This window comes from Manis javanica, chromosome 1 (genome assembly GCF_040802235.1).
Source record: "Manis javanica isolate MJ-LG chromosome 1, MJ_LKY, whole genome shotgun sequence".
In the NCBI taxonomy this organism is placed as follows: domain Eukaryota; kingdom Metazoa; phylum Chordata; class Mammalia; order Pholidota; family Manidae; genus Manis; species Manis javanica.
This window is the reverse complement of record NC_133156.1, coordinates 241,159,823-241,173,056: the sequence shown is the minus strand read 5'-3', so window position 1 is coordinate 241,173,056 and position 13,234 is coordinate 241,159,823. Positions and strand designations below refer to the sequence as shown.

At 49.0% G+C, this 13,234-nt stretch overlaps 1 protein-coding gene across 16 annotated transcripts in view; it reads right to left on the bottom strand.

The window, feature by feature from the left end:
• The window catches only part of MYT1L (myelin transcription factor 1 like), a 397,051-nt gene that overhangs the window by 124,245 nt on the left and 259,572 nt on the right, over positions 1–13,234 (bottom strand). For all 16 annotated transcript variants that reach the window (XM_073217345.1, XM_073217264.1, XM_073217324.1 and 13 more), the window contains exons 6-8: positions 6,208–6,262; positions 6,002–6,035; positions 5,654–5,716 (exon numbers count right to left, since the gene is read on the bottom strand). In XM_073217345.1, the coding sequence (XP_073073446.1) occupies positions 5,654–5,716; positions 6,002–6,035; positions 6,208–6,262 (152 nt within the window). The remainder of the gene's footprint in view (positions 1–5,653; positions 5,717–6,001; positions 6,036–6,207; positions 6,263–13,234) is intronic.

The following is a 13,234-nucleotide window of genomic DNA, read 5'->3' as shown; positions in this document are numbered from 1 at the left end:
AATGCTCCCCTGTCTCTTGCCAGTACCTGGCTCTGTTCCAAGGCTTTCAGTGAGCGCTCTCCGTCAGGGCATGAATAATACAGCCCCTAGGCTGCAGGCAGGACCCAAATGAGGCGCGCGTACATCAGGAAGCAAGCCCTTCACTTCAGCTGCAGGAAGAGCCCCCGTGAAGACAGGCAATTATTCACCCGTGGCTGCCGCCATGGCGATCCCACTGCTGGGTGCAAGCAAACATGAAGTGGAAAAAAATCTGAATAGGGAGTGTGCACAACAAGCCAGAGAGAACCCAGTAATTTCTTAATAAAAAAGAAAAGCTATCACTTGGAGCTTTTAATTTTAAAGTTTCAAGATCAATTGATTTGACTCTGAATTTTCTAAAGTGGGGAGGATTTAAATACAATACTGATACCCACCTTCTAGGCTTTGGGTGCGAGTTGAATGTGCAAGACTCTCAAGTTGAATTTTGGGTCAGATATTTCACCAGAAGTTTACGTTCAACAAACAAATAATTTTAAACATTGCAGTGAAGGGTAAAAATGTAAATGAAATCCATTAAATTTCAGAAGTAAATTCAATGTTCACCAAACAGATATGTGTAGAATTAATCCATAATATAGGTTTGCTCTCTCTCTCTCATTAGAAGCTTATATAAAAATCACTATTCAGAAAGAAGTAAATCCAATTAATTTCAAATGCTCTAGTGTGTATATAATACAAGAAAGGCTAAAATTCAAATCCTCTGCATTGTTTAATATTAATCTGTAATAGATATTAGCACAATTTTGGTATTCCTATTTCTAATTTATGTATTGGAAAATTAAAAAAAACATTTAAGAACAATAAATGGGCCATTATTTTGGCAGTAAGTTGAGTTTTTATACATATACCCCTTTCTAAACATTGAGTTTCACTTGCCTTTAACACATTTCCTACCAACATGGGGAGAAAAACACGTGCACTGTGGAGGTAAGGACACTAGAATTTTCAGTCTCAGTCAAACTTGGAAAGGTGGAGTTCTGCAGAAACGCTGTGCATCCGGCACTTTTGTCCCCACCAGGTGTCAGGTCCTGTGTACTCTTCATTGGCAGCTGAGTCATAGTAAAACAGTGACAGATAAAGCAGGACATGTGGCTTCTCTCACCCATCTCTGCCCTTCCTTAAGATGCCAGCTTTAGTTTGGGGGACACCACCAGAGAATGCTGAGGCCCCACATCCCAGCCTGAGACACCCCCACCCACCACCAGCTCAGGGCCTGGTGTGCGGGAAGCTTGGGCTGTGCATGCCCTGTGCTGTGGTGCTGCTGACACTGAGCCACACGCCTTGGCCTGGATCCTGTCCTTCAGGCCTCGTCTGGAGCCTTCCCAGATCCCAGTTTGCGTTCCTTGCTTTTTTACCTTCTATCCACTGTAAAGATACCTACAGACACATGGGAAACCATGTGTTTTTCATAGTGCTTACAGGTCACAGGTCCATTTGCACGCTGGGAAAGGAGGTGATCCAGGCAGGAACCCAGGAAGTTCCCTTTCCTGAACTTGTGCATCAAAGAACTAAACTGTGGAAAACTCACTTGGGAAGACTGAGAGCCCTTGTGTCTGCAAAGGTTGCTCCATGGCTGAGCCCCGTGCCTGAGATGCAGGAATGCCTCCAGCTTCCATGAACTTCATTAAGGGGAGTCGTGTGCATTCAGAGCAGGCGAGGCACCGAACCCCATGCAGGTGTATGATCTGTGTGTCTGAAGGAAGAGGTCAGACTGGCTGTGTACAGAAAGGACGGCTCAGTCTTCTGGTTTATGACAGAGTGACTTCTGGCCCTGATTGCAAATTCCATGGCATTTTGTCATCCTTGCGTGCTAATAATATAAAGCTTCAGGTTGGAGAAATCAAGTCAGATTAGGATGCCTAGATGCTGTTTCTGAAGATAAATGTTTGTGATTCTGGTTAGCTCCCTGAGAGGCCTGGTCCTGCTTGCATACATCCTGGCACAGAAGTGTTGACTGAGCCCGGATCCCTGCTGGTCAGTTCTGGAGTTCACACATACTATCTCCTGCGCATCACAGCATGTTTCCCCGAGGAGCCGGTGAGCTCCATCAGATCACGGGAGCTCTATTGCTCATCTTTCTCATCTTGGTCTTGGCTGCCAAGAGTCTCAGAACTAAATGTCGCACTATGTTAAACCCCAATATGTCCTTGGTTTTGGGTAAAACTGTTTCCATTTCTCCCAGGTTTTTCCTAAGTTTCTCTCTTTAGCTTTTAATTGTGCAGTTGTACAAGTGTATTTATCAACTACCTCAAATTGTTTATGAACTATTGACACCAATCAATACCCATGAACAGATCATCTTTTGCTTGAGAACACAGTTCTTAAAGGAAGGTAGACCACCCAATAAAATAAGTATTCCAACCTTAACTCCTGCCCCCAGATTTTGACCAGGATCTTAAATTGCAAATTCCTTTTTTCAAATTATTGTTTCCATTCACAGGTACCATCTAGTGGTTGATTCTCCCCTATTCTTTATTCCCCATTTCTTACAAACCTACAACCCCACCTCTAGGATCCTGAAAAATAAACACATAAGAAAGCCATCGGTTTAGCAGCTACCCTAGAGCCGAGGTACCACTGAAGCAGCAGGGCAGCCACCTGGGCTGCCAGCATGTCCCACGACGCAATAAATGCTATGCTGAAAGTGTGATTAACATTTGATTTCCTCAGAAATTTTATTATGTCAAAAACGAAGATGAACTGGTAGGCATCACATTATCACTTGATATCAAATTTCCTAAATTTATTTTTGATTATTTTACATCATTGATTCCCCACACCTACCTCAATTTGTTTTATGCAGGTTCAAAATCCATACATACCTCAGCATTTTAAAATAACACCCTCTACTTGGCAATGAACTAAAGGGATGTGTGAATAAAACGCAGTGTAGTCCTAATGGAAATACATGCACTGAAAAATGTATCAGTAAGAGAACAAAAGGTAATTTCATCAAAACCAGAACTGAGTTGCCCCTCTTCTGTCAGACCTGAAGAGGCCTGAGAGGTCAAGGGCTCACTTTGTTGGGGGGTATGTGCAGGCGTTCATGTGCATGAATAGCTGTCAGACGGGAGGAATTTGTGGAATAGGACATCTTTTAAAACCAGGAAAAAAAATGCCAGATATGACTGAAATCTTACAGATTTGAAATAGCAACTGTTCTGAAATGTTAATACAGTTACAAGTCTCGACTACCTGCAGGAGCACATTCTCAAAGTAAGAAATGCCAGTGTCACCCCGTAATTAAAAACCACTGATGATATATAGACATCAAAACATAAAACTTAGAAAGTTTTACTCACTTGATACCTCAGTGAGAATCCTCTTGACGGGAGGCTTACCCGGTGACAGTTTTGAGTGGTAGTTTTACACAACAGAGTCTGCAACTCTCATTTGAAAACGGAGGATACTGCAGTCCATAGCTGTGAAAAACTTAGTCCAAAGCCCTTTGTCTCATTCATAGCTTGGGGAAAAGAGAACCTTTCACTACACTAGTCCTTTGTCCATAACACCCCTGTGTATCTCCTAATTAACTGTTCCTATGAAAATAGTAGGAATCCTCTTCGTTGCATACAGTATATCTCATGGTAAAAAATGATATTAAATTAAATTTTAAAATTTGCTGAAAGAATTCCCAGTGTGGACGTTTCTGTGCCTCTCCCCAGGTGCCCTTCCCCAGTGCCTGTAAGACTCAGGTAGTCGGCACCAGGAAGAGCAGGCCGGCCAGCTTCACATCATCCCCAGCCCAAGCCTGAGTATGGCTTCCTCAGCAGGGAAACGGTTCTCATCTCACGAACACACACATGCATCACGCAGGGACGTGCTAGCCACTGCCCGGTGGAACACACCCTGGCTAAGAATGCCTGACACAACTGCTTGGAAACTTCATGATTTTTCCTGCAAAACCATGGTTATAAAATAGTGTCTAGCTGATACCTCATTAACACTTTATAACCAAATTCAATCATTTATTTTAGTAACCGTACAATGAAGGTTAGCCATAGTTGACCCTTGAACCATATGGGTTTGAACTGCATAGACTCACTTATTTGTGAACATTTTTCAATAAATAAATCGGAAAATTTTTTGGAGGTTTGTGACAATTAAAAAAATATTTTGTATTCTTTAGCTTAACTTTACTGTAAGAATACAATATATAATACACATAACATACAAAATGTGTGTAAATTGACTTTATATCATTGGTGAGGCTTCTGTCAACAGTAGGCTATTAGCGATAAAGTTTTGGGGGAGTCAAACGTTATACTCAGATTTTTGACTGCACACGGAGTAGGTGTCCCTAACTCCTGTGTTGTTCAAAGGTCAGCTATATTGACTGATAGAGATGATTAGGAGAAAAAAAGCAGATTTCACTCATGAGTTTCCAACTTGTTTTCCAGTGAAAACACGAACCAGATTTTTACAACTTCTCGATTAAGAATTTCCATATATATTCCTTCATCAAACGACATAAATGCCTTTAACTTATTTAAATTATATATTCAATAATTTACTCTTCTATACAATAATAATAATAATATAATAGATTTAATTTAATATTTTAAATAGTAAAATTCCCTCTAAGAGTGGCCCACCATTGCCTTGCTAGGTATACGGGGCATCGTATAGGCGTTTTATTATGGACGCTCATTAAAAATTCCTGTCTCCTTAGATACTAGCACAGGGATTTGGGGAGTAATCTGCAATTTTACCTTTGATTTTGCTGAAGGACAATCAAAAGAATTGCTTGATTTCACCCATAAATTAATGCTCAGCCGATCAGGAAACAGAATGGGAGGCCGCGGAGGAAGGCCGGCCGGGGCGCTGCGGGCACACCCGCTTGAGCGCCGGGGCCGTGACCGCACGGGCTGCTTCCTGACGGGTTGTTACGATGAATGGCCTTAAACCCGGCAACCCAATTTGTGAAAAATTAGCTAAAAACTTACTATAGCCTGAAAATGTTTCTGATGCATCACAACCAAAGTTGTGCTCTCCACGGCTGTCAGCCTCGGGTGGACAGCACGTGATTCTGCTGATGTGCATTCCCAGCAAAAATTACCAAGGCACCTTACCTTCTAGATGTTCTCTACACCCAACTCTGTTAGGGATCTAAATCCCAGTATTTACAAGAATAATACTATCAGCTGAGCCCCCAGAGTCTCCTTAGTGTGATCTGCCCCGGGCATTGGCCTCCCCACGCAGCTGCCCGGGGACCAGGCTTGGGCTTCATTTCCCAGGACAAACTGCTAGACCATGGAGGCCGTGTTCCTACAGAAATATCAGGAAGGTCACACTTGAATGCACCATCCCATGGCTACCAGAACGAGCCAACAGGCAGAAGGAACAAGCCCTGGTGAGGCAGGTGAGGCCGGGCAAGCTGCTGGCGTGCATGTGGAAAATGAGTTTAAGGCTGGTCTCGTGTCCTCTGATGTATCATTGCAGATTCTGCCTCGTGATAGTTAAAGGGGTTTAAGCTTTGAGACCAAAACCTGAAGCAGAGGAGAGAAGCAGTGCACAGCACACACTTTCCAAGAACGCCCCTACAATTTTCACTGTTGGGTTTGCACCCCAAGAGGTCACCCGAGACAGGATGGTGAAGAAATGCAGGCATTACCTTCTGTGTCTTGCGTATTTGCCACTGACGTGGCCACTGCCATCACAGCCGGGAGTGGGGCAGCTGCAAGGGAAAGAGGCGGTCACACAGGGGCACACAGGTGCGTGCTGCGGGCAGGCGGGGCCCAGTGCCTCTGCGGCATTGGGGGTGGGGGGGAACAACACAGACAGCAAAATGGAAGGGAGGGGACATTGGGATGCTGGCATCAGCAAAACCTCGGGGGAATTCACCTGTCAGCTCAGCAGAGTGTGAGCAAACCGCTGGTGAGCACCCCAGTACTGTCTACCCATCAAAAAGCACAAAGTACCTACATTGCCAGTGGGGATCCCCTACCCATGGAGAACTAACCTGAACAGCTCCTGAATGGCTGGTTCCACGGGAACTGCAGAGAGATGGGAAAGAGACACAAGTTCATCACCTATCCCAGCACCCCCTTCCACAGAACACCACCCAGAGAGTGGCATCAACGCAGGGGCAGGATGCGCCATGCCAGCAGCCCCACAGGACGAAAGTGACCCCCAGCGGGCCTCCGGGACTCAGGGGTGCAGACGTACCTCGAACCCCTTTGGACCGCGTGCGATGACGCTTCTCCTCAGCGTCCACCTCCATCTGGGGAAAGAGCACAGGTGGTCAGTGAGCTTTCTCCACACGCACCAGCACCTCGGCGTTTCAGTGCTGCTTCGCTCTACAAGGGGCGCGGAGGGGCCCACCAGGCAATCTAAGTCTAATGTGCTATTTAAAATGATAACCCAGACCTTGACCTTGTGGGGAGCACTTAATCAGGAGGGCCCTCTGTCATGGGAGAGACTTGGGTGAAGCTCAAGGAGCAACCTATTTACTCTCCTTTGAAGGACTGATTAGGACACACCTGGGTTGAATCTGAGTTGCACTTTGTGCTAAGAATAAATGGCCATCATGCTTGCAAGAAGGCAGTCTGGATTCTTCTTGTAACTGAAGGGTTCAGTCTGGCGAAGCCATTAAGGGACAGGAGGTGGCAGAGCGGGACGGTGATTTCCCTGGGGGCTGTTCTCACCATCTAGGTCCTGGGGTAGTCACCCTGCCCATTGATTTAAATTCAACAGCTTGGATGCTTTCCAGGGACACAGGCCCTGTGCTCGTGCCAACTTACACATCCTACAGTCCAGAGGTTTCCAAGCATTTTCATGTACTACCTCACATGATCCTCACAATTTTGTAAGAAAGGTATCTTTATTGTACCTGTTTTATGGATGTGACCTGCCAGATCTGGGTAGCAGGCCCTGAAACCAAGCTGCCTGTCGCCGCACATCACCTTTAAGCGGAGGACGACATGTCCGGGTGGGGGAATATGTGCTCGTGTGTTTATGCACCAGATACTTCACAAGGTATAAGTCACTCAAACATGGTGCAAAACTGCTAGCAGGAGGCTTGTACTCAACAAGACGGGGGGCCGAGAAGGGCGGAGAGTGCAGAGGGCAGGTCCTCACACCATAGGCACTAGTGTCTCAGCCGCCTCGGGGGTTTCCTAGCTCCGTGCCATGTAGCCAGAGCTGCGTTCCCAGGTAGAAGGCTGGACACCACAACATGTGATCTATGCACATTTTGCTTCCTCCAGGGCCTGTGGCAGGAAAAGCCACAGTAGGGGACAGAAGGCTCCCTGGGTGCAGGGGGCTCTGTGTGACGCCCTTCATAGAGGGGAGCAGGGTAGATCTGCCTGTACGGTAAATGCCTAGCAAGGCTTGACGCTGCGCACGTACAACACCAAGCATCAGGGTGGTACCTGGGCAGCCCCAGATTTGATGTTCATATCAGGTGACCACCAAATACTGATGTACTGATCCTGTGTATTAGGAGATAAAAAAATACTTGTAATAAAAAATACAGCTCATTCAATAAACTTAATATCTTTTAATGGAAGATGAATCTGTGCAGATACAAGATAGTGCCAGCTTTAATAAGAATTTCAGAAAAGTAGGAGCTGGTGTGGATCATTCAAGAGGAGATGCACGGATGAAGCCATGACCCTGAGCATCACCTGCTCAGGCGGAGAAGGCAGGAGAGAGGCTGGCACCCGCTGATAAGGACCCTTGAAACACAGTTGTTGATGTAAGAGTGAACGGATCAGTGAATCTGCTTCCTGGGAAGGGGGCAGGCCGGGGAGGTGGCAGGAGATCAAATACTGAGAAGACGGGCTTGATGGAGCAGAGGTGGACACAGGGTCAGGGCTGAAGGGTGTGTGGGCCGCTTTGGAGGCCCAGGTGGACCCAGGGGTCCCGCTGACCCATGGAACCAATTCTTGAGCACTTGAGCACGGTGTGGGGGTTGGCGTATGAGCGTATTTCAGAATAAAGTTAACAGAGCAGCAGCTTGACAGGGGCAGGGCTGGGAGAGCTGAGAGGAGCTGGAGGCCTCCGGCCAGGCTGCTTCGACCCCAGTGCAACCTCCAGGGAAGAGGCGCAGGAAGGACAGGGGCTTGAGGAATATTTTAAGAAGCATACATGCCAGCAGCCTGGGCGGCCACTTTTGGACACCTGCCCTTTTCCTATTATTTAAGCCGCCTACAGGGAACGAGACCCCCGTGGGCAGGCACACGGTGTGGGTCTGCAGTGAAAGTGAATAGCAGCCTGGGCAACACACCAATGCTCTGAAATTGTTATTCCACATGGGAAAACCCCCCAAACACTGTATCATTTCAGCAAAGCTCATTGTCCTATACGATGGGACAAGAGCATGCTGGCCATCGAGAAGGTGGAGGGAGCACACTGCGTTGCATCCGTGGAAACAGTGGCTCCTCCACCAAAGGACTTGGGGTGCAGAGGTGATGGGCTCAAGCCCTGGTCTTTGAGGAATCCAGCCCCAAGCGAGCACCCGTGTGAAGGAGGCAGGACGAGAGAAGGCCCCGTGTGGGGCCGAGGGAGCCGGGGGGCTGCGGCTCCCACTCTGGGGAGCAGGAATCTAAGCGCAGTTTTTGAGGTTAATTGCAGGTTTCAGGTTTAAAAGGCAAGAAGGTGGGGGAACAGATGTCCCAGAAAGAGGGGGACCCTGGGGTTCTCCGGCACTGGGCTGTGTTCTGGGGAGCCCAGGGAAGGCCGTGGTCAGGGGCTCCCTTCAAGAGGGAGCGGCTTCTGCATCCGTTCCTGGGCCAGCCTGGCCCATTGTCCACTGTGCTGTACAGTGTCCGGTGGACCAGCTGCAGCTCAGGAGAGAGCCTGTCACCTCAGGGTGGGGGGCTGGCTTTCCTCTGCGAGTCTCAAACTGAAAAGTTGGGCCTTATTGCTCATATGGTGGCAAAAGAATTGTTATATTTTTTACTTTTTAAGTTTTACTCTTTTTTTTTTTTACATAAAGGAGGACAATCTTATTTTCTTGTGGATAATTAATTCTGTCAGTAATCATTCATATAGGAAATGCCCCCCTCCACCTCGCACTCAAACTCCCCTCCTGCCCGCTGTTAAATTCCCACCCTAACTGGGTCCCTCGAGTCCACTCAGCGCTGCGCCCCTCTCTGTTCAGGGCAGGTCCTGTTCGACTTCCAGGGATCCAGAATGTGTTTTGCTCCTGGGTAATTAAGACACCATTACTGTGAGGATCGCATGGGATGATTTAGAGTGAGTGTCTCACACAGCACCCAATGCACAGTAGGCATTATAATGAGAGTCTCACACAGCACCCAACGCACAGTAGGCTTTATAGTGAGTGTCTCACACAGCACTCAACGCACAGTAGGCATTATAATGAGAGTCTCACACAGCACCCAACACACAGGCACTGGGCGGAGCCACATTTAAGTGGTTCCCTTTCACTAATAAAACCAAAAATGGAAGAGTTCGAAACTGTTGTAGATTTTACATAGATGATTCAATAGGTGGAAAACGCCAGCAAGGTTCAGATAAAGCAGAAAGCACACAATTCGTTATCCAGTCGAGGACTGTTTTCATTTTCTAGTGCTTATACTAGGAGCGTGTGGCCAGAGGCCGGATGACGCCAGAGCTCATTCAGACTGTCCCCCTCCTTCCTGCTGCACCTACTCCCACCGCACCTGCTCCGCTGCACCTGCCCCGCTGGACCCGCTCCTGGTGCCGTGTGCCAAGGAGGCTTCTTTCCTCCGGCTGCTTCCCCCTGGCCCAGTGCTGCTGGAGCACCAGGCGGTTCTGGCGGCTCTGAGACCTGATTCCAGGAGCCTTCTGGGTGATGCCATTAATATCGGTTCTGCTCTTACCCAAAACTGGAGAAAATTAACCCCTATTATAATTGCTTGATTTTCTGACTCTCTCTCCAGGATTTACATTTAGAAAAATCATCCTCAAAGCTCTACTTTAGCATTAATGCTTTTTATCTGTAAGTCCAGTGCTTATTTTTAAAATAAGGAGAGGTTTTCTTAGGAACTTTGAATGGTTTCATAAAAGAATTTAAGTCTTATCTTTAAGAAGCTTACTTTTGAACCAGCCAAAGCTATCAGAATGACTTATTGGCAAGTGAATTGTTTTATAATACATGGACTTTACTTTTGAACTCAGGACTGATTTTATTACTTTGATTTTCCTTCTGTCCTCCCGCCCAATAAAATGCACCTTCTTCCTAAGGTTGAGCCTCAGTGAAGACTATTAACCGCACTGAGACCTCACGAAGCCAGCAGACCCCCTTCAAGCCCTGGAGGCCGCTGCCTGATGCTCAGCAGCCCTCCAGGCCACCGTGGTGAACCAGGGGGGAGACGGAGGTGGGCTCCGAGGTCTGCAGAACCCCCCAGTGCTCGCCCCCGAGCGTCCGGCCTTTGTCTCTCAGCACCTGGGAGCTGCTCCCCTTCTGGCAGGAGCAGGACAGGAGGGACACTCCAGTCACCGTGGCCGTGGAGGGCAGCTCTGACCTGACGCGGACACTGGGCCACGCGTCCAGCCTCTCCCAGAGCCGCTGCTCAATTATCCAGGAAGCAATGACCCGTTTTCTCAATCAGTCCCTATCATCACCTCAGGATGCCCAGCTTCGGGACCTCTCTGCTCGTTAGCGCCTTCCAGGGGGATGGATGGAAAGGATGGCACCTGGGGCTCAGGCTCCTCAGTCCTGCAGCTGGTGAGAAAGTCCTGGGGCAGGTGTAATGAAGGGAAACTGGAAGCTTCTGGAACAGAAGCCATGTGGCTGTCCCCCCTGTGCTTCCCCCACGCATTACTGTCTCCTTGGTAACCAAGGCCTGGACCTACACACACCGCTTCGCATGACAGAAACTCTGTCGCTGCCTCAGTTCAGGCCTGGGGCAGCCTGGGCTCCCAGGAAGTCCCTCTGCAGAGGTCAGCAGGGCCGGCAGTCAGGGCTGCAGCCTCCTTGAACAGTGTAGAAACATATGGTACAATGAACACTGTTTTCCACAATATGGCAAAACTTCCTGCTTTTTAGTGAACGTCATGTTGAGCAAATGCATCAAAATTTAGGATTTCAGCCTGATATTCAGATGAGGTGAATGGCCGGCACTGCATTAGTGGTCGCACAAGCAGATGGGTGGGTTTGTGGTTCATGGTTCACACTGTTTTCGTGTTAGTTCTCCAATCTCACAGGGTGGAAATAAGGAAAAGCCAGGACAGTAAACCGGGAAAAGCTGTGGGGTGTCTGGCCAGCTTTCCCCTGTCCCCCCCTCTCCACTTGCTCATCAGTGAGGATGGAGTCCAGTGGCAGAGTCCTCATGGGCCAGGGGCCCCAGCCGGCCGCCTGTCACCCTGGACCGAGCTCTGCGCGTGTGTCTGGGGGGCGACCGATGCGGCTGAGCCCACCTCTCCTGGGACTGCGGCAGGGCACGGCCTCACCATGAGGACCCGGAGGGGAACCGACTCCCTCTGCCCTGGGGAGCAGAGAGGGACGCCTCACAGTTCTCACGCAGGCATGATTTTGTGGGCAGCATTATTCTTTGAAATGAGCGTGTCTGAAGTTCATGCGAGTGGGATTTGAAGGCTAATCATACTACAAAGTGGTCTCTCTTCAGTGGTGGTACACAGGACATTTGAGAACGTCTCTGTAAAAACATGGTTATCCAGTGTGACCGGCCGGGACTGTGGCCGGAGGCAGCACCCATTCTCCGGTTACGGGCTCCGTGTCGTCAGTAAGAAACTGGCAGAAGGGTTTTCCTATAAACTCAAGTAAATTTTGACCTTGAGATGCCCTACTGTTCTTGGACTCCTGTCACCCGTGGGGGCCTCTGCTCACCGCTGCCAGAGAGAAGCTCTGAAGGGCAGTGGGGGGGCTCCGACGCTCAGCCGAGTCAGGGAGACGTGGACATAGCAAGCTCCGAGGCCTGTCTGCCTGCCTTCTGCTGCGGGCTTGGGGCCCCAGAACGCTCCTTCTGGTCACTCTCATGCCCTGGAGCCCCTGTCCACTAGGCGGGAGTGGTCTCCATGCTCCGAGCAGTGTGGCTGTGTCTTCAAAAGGAACATTACGGTCATGTGGTCTGACCAACAGTGTTCACCCCCTTTATTAGGGCAAGAAGCAGTCCGTCAGGTGAAGCTGCCAAGCTGAGCTACTGAAACTTCTAGGACATCTGGGAACCTTTCCGGCAAGCCTGGAGAGGACAGTTGAAGTCGACAGTCCTGGAAAATTCAGGAAGCAAGCTTGCTGTCATGGCTCGAGACGGTGGGGCCTGTGCACCATCATGAGACCCACAGGCAGGCCCTTCTGAGCAGCACAGGGCAAACTCCTAATAAACTTCTGGCTGTTGTTCAGGGCTTAACACTTTAAAAATGATGCACTAAATCCACAGAAAAGCCCTAATAAAGTAAGAACTGATGCCCTGACAATTTGCAATGAAACATCCCGTGGTGGGATCCCCGGGGGGCAGCTGTCTTCTTGGCACAGTGATTCGGCCAGACGACGCTGCTCATTAAAGCACCTGCACAGGAGGGTGCCTGCTGACCTCTGAACTCTGCGATGAACCCTGCTTCTTCACCCCGAGACCCACGCGTGCGGGGGGCCCAGGGGCGGGACCCCAAGGAGGCGAGGGAGCAATCGTAATGAAGTCCACCTGACCCGCAGCCTTTGAGCCCAAAGGAAGGTGCCCGTCTTCTAGGCATGTGTGCGAGATGGTCGGTGCCGGTGCCGGTGGGCATCTGTACATTCTGGTTAATGAGCAAGCGAATGGGATAATTCCAGAGCCTGGTGCTCCTGTCTGTCAGCTTTTGCCCATTACTATCAACTTGTAATCCTACTCGGTTTTAAAACTTACAACACCAGCAAAGAGCTGCAAAGACATGCCCACCCGCATGCGGACTGAAGATGCCATGGGGTCAGTGACGGCCACGTGATGGAGCCCAAAGTCGTCTCCAGGCTGCGTGCACGCCTGGACTTCCTGTTGAAGTGCCGCTTCAGACTCCGAGAAGCCTTTGATATTTGCTGGGCAGAGGATTGGGCATTGCCCCAGGAAGGATACCTATCAACCCCGTGGGAGCAAGGGCACCCAATGGGACTTGGAAATTAACCCCAATGTCAAAGCTTCAAGAATGACCACAGGGCCACTGAGGCAGCGGCATCTCAACAAAACAATTGACACTTGATTTCGTTCAGATAGGGGGTGATCTGGCAATTTTATATCCATATAAACCATTTCTTGATTTCTACTGCCCGTCA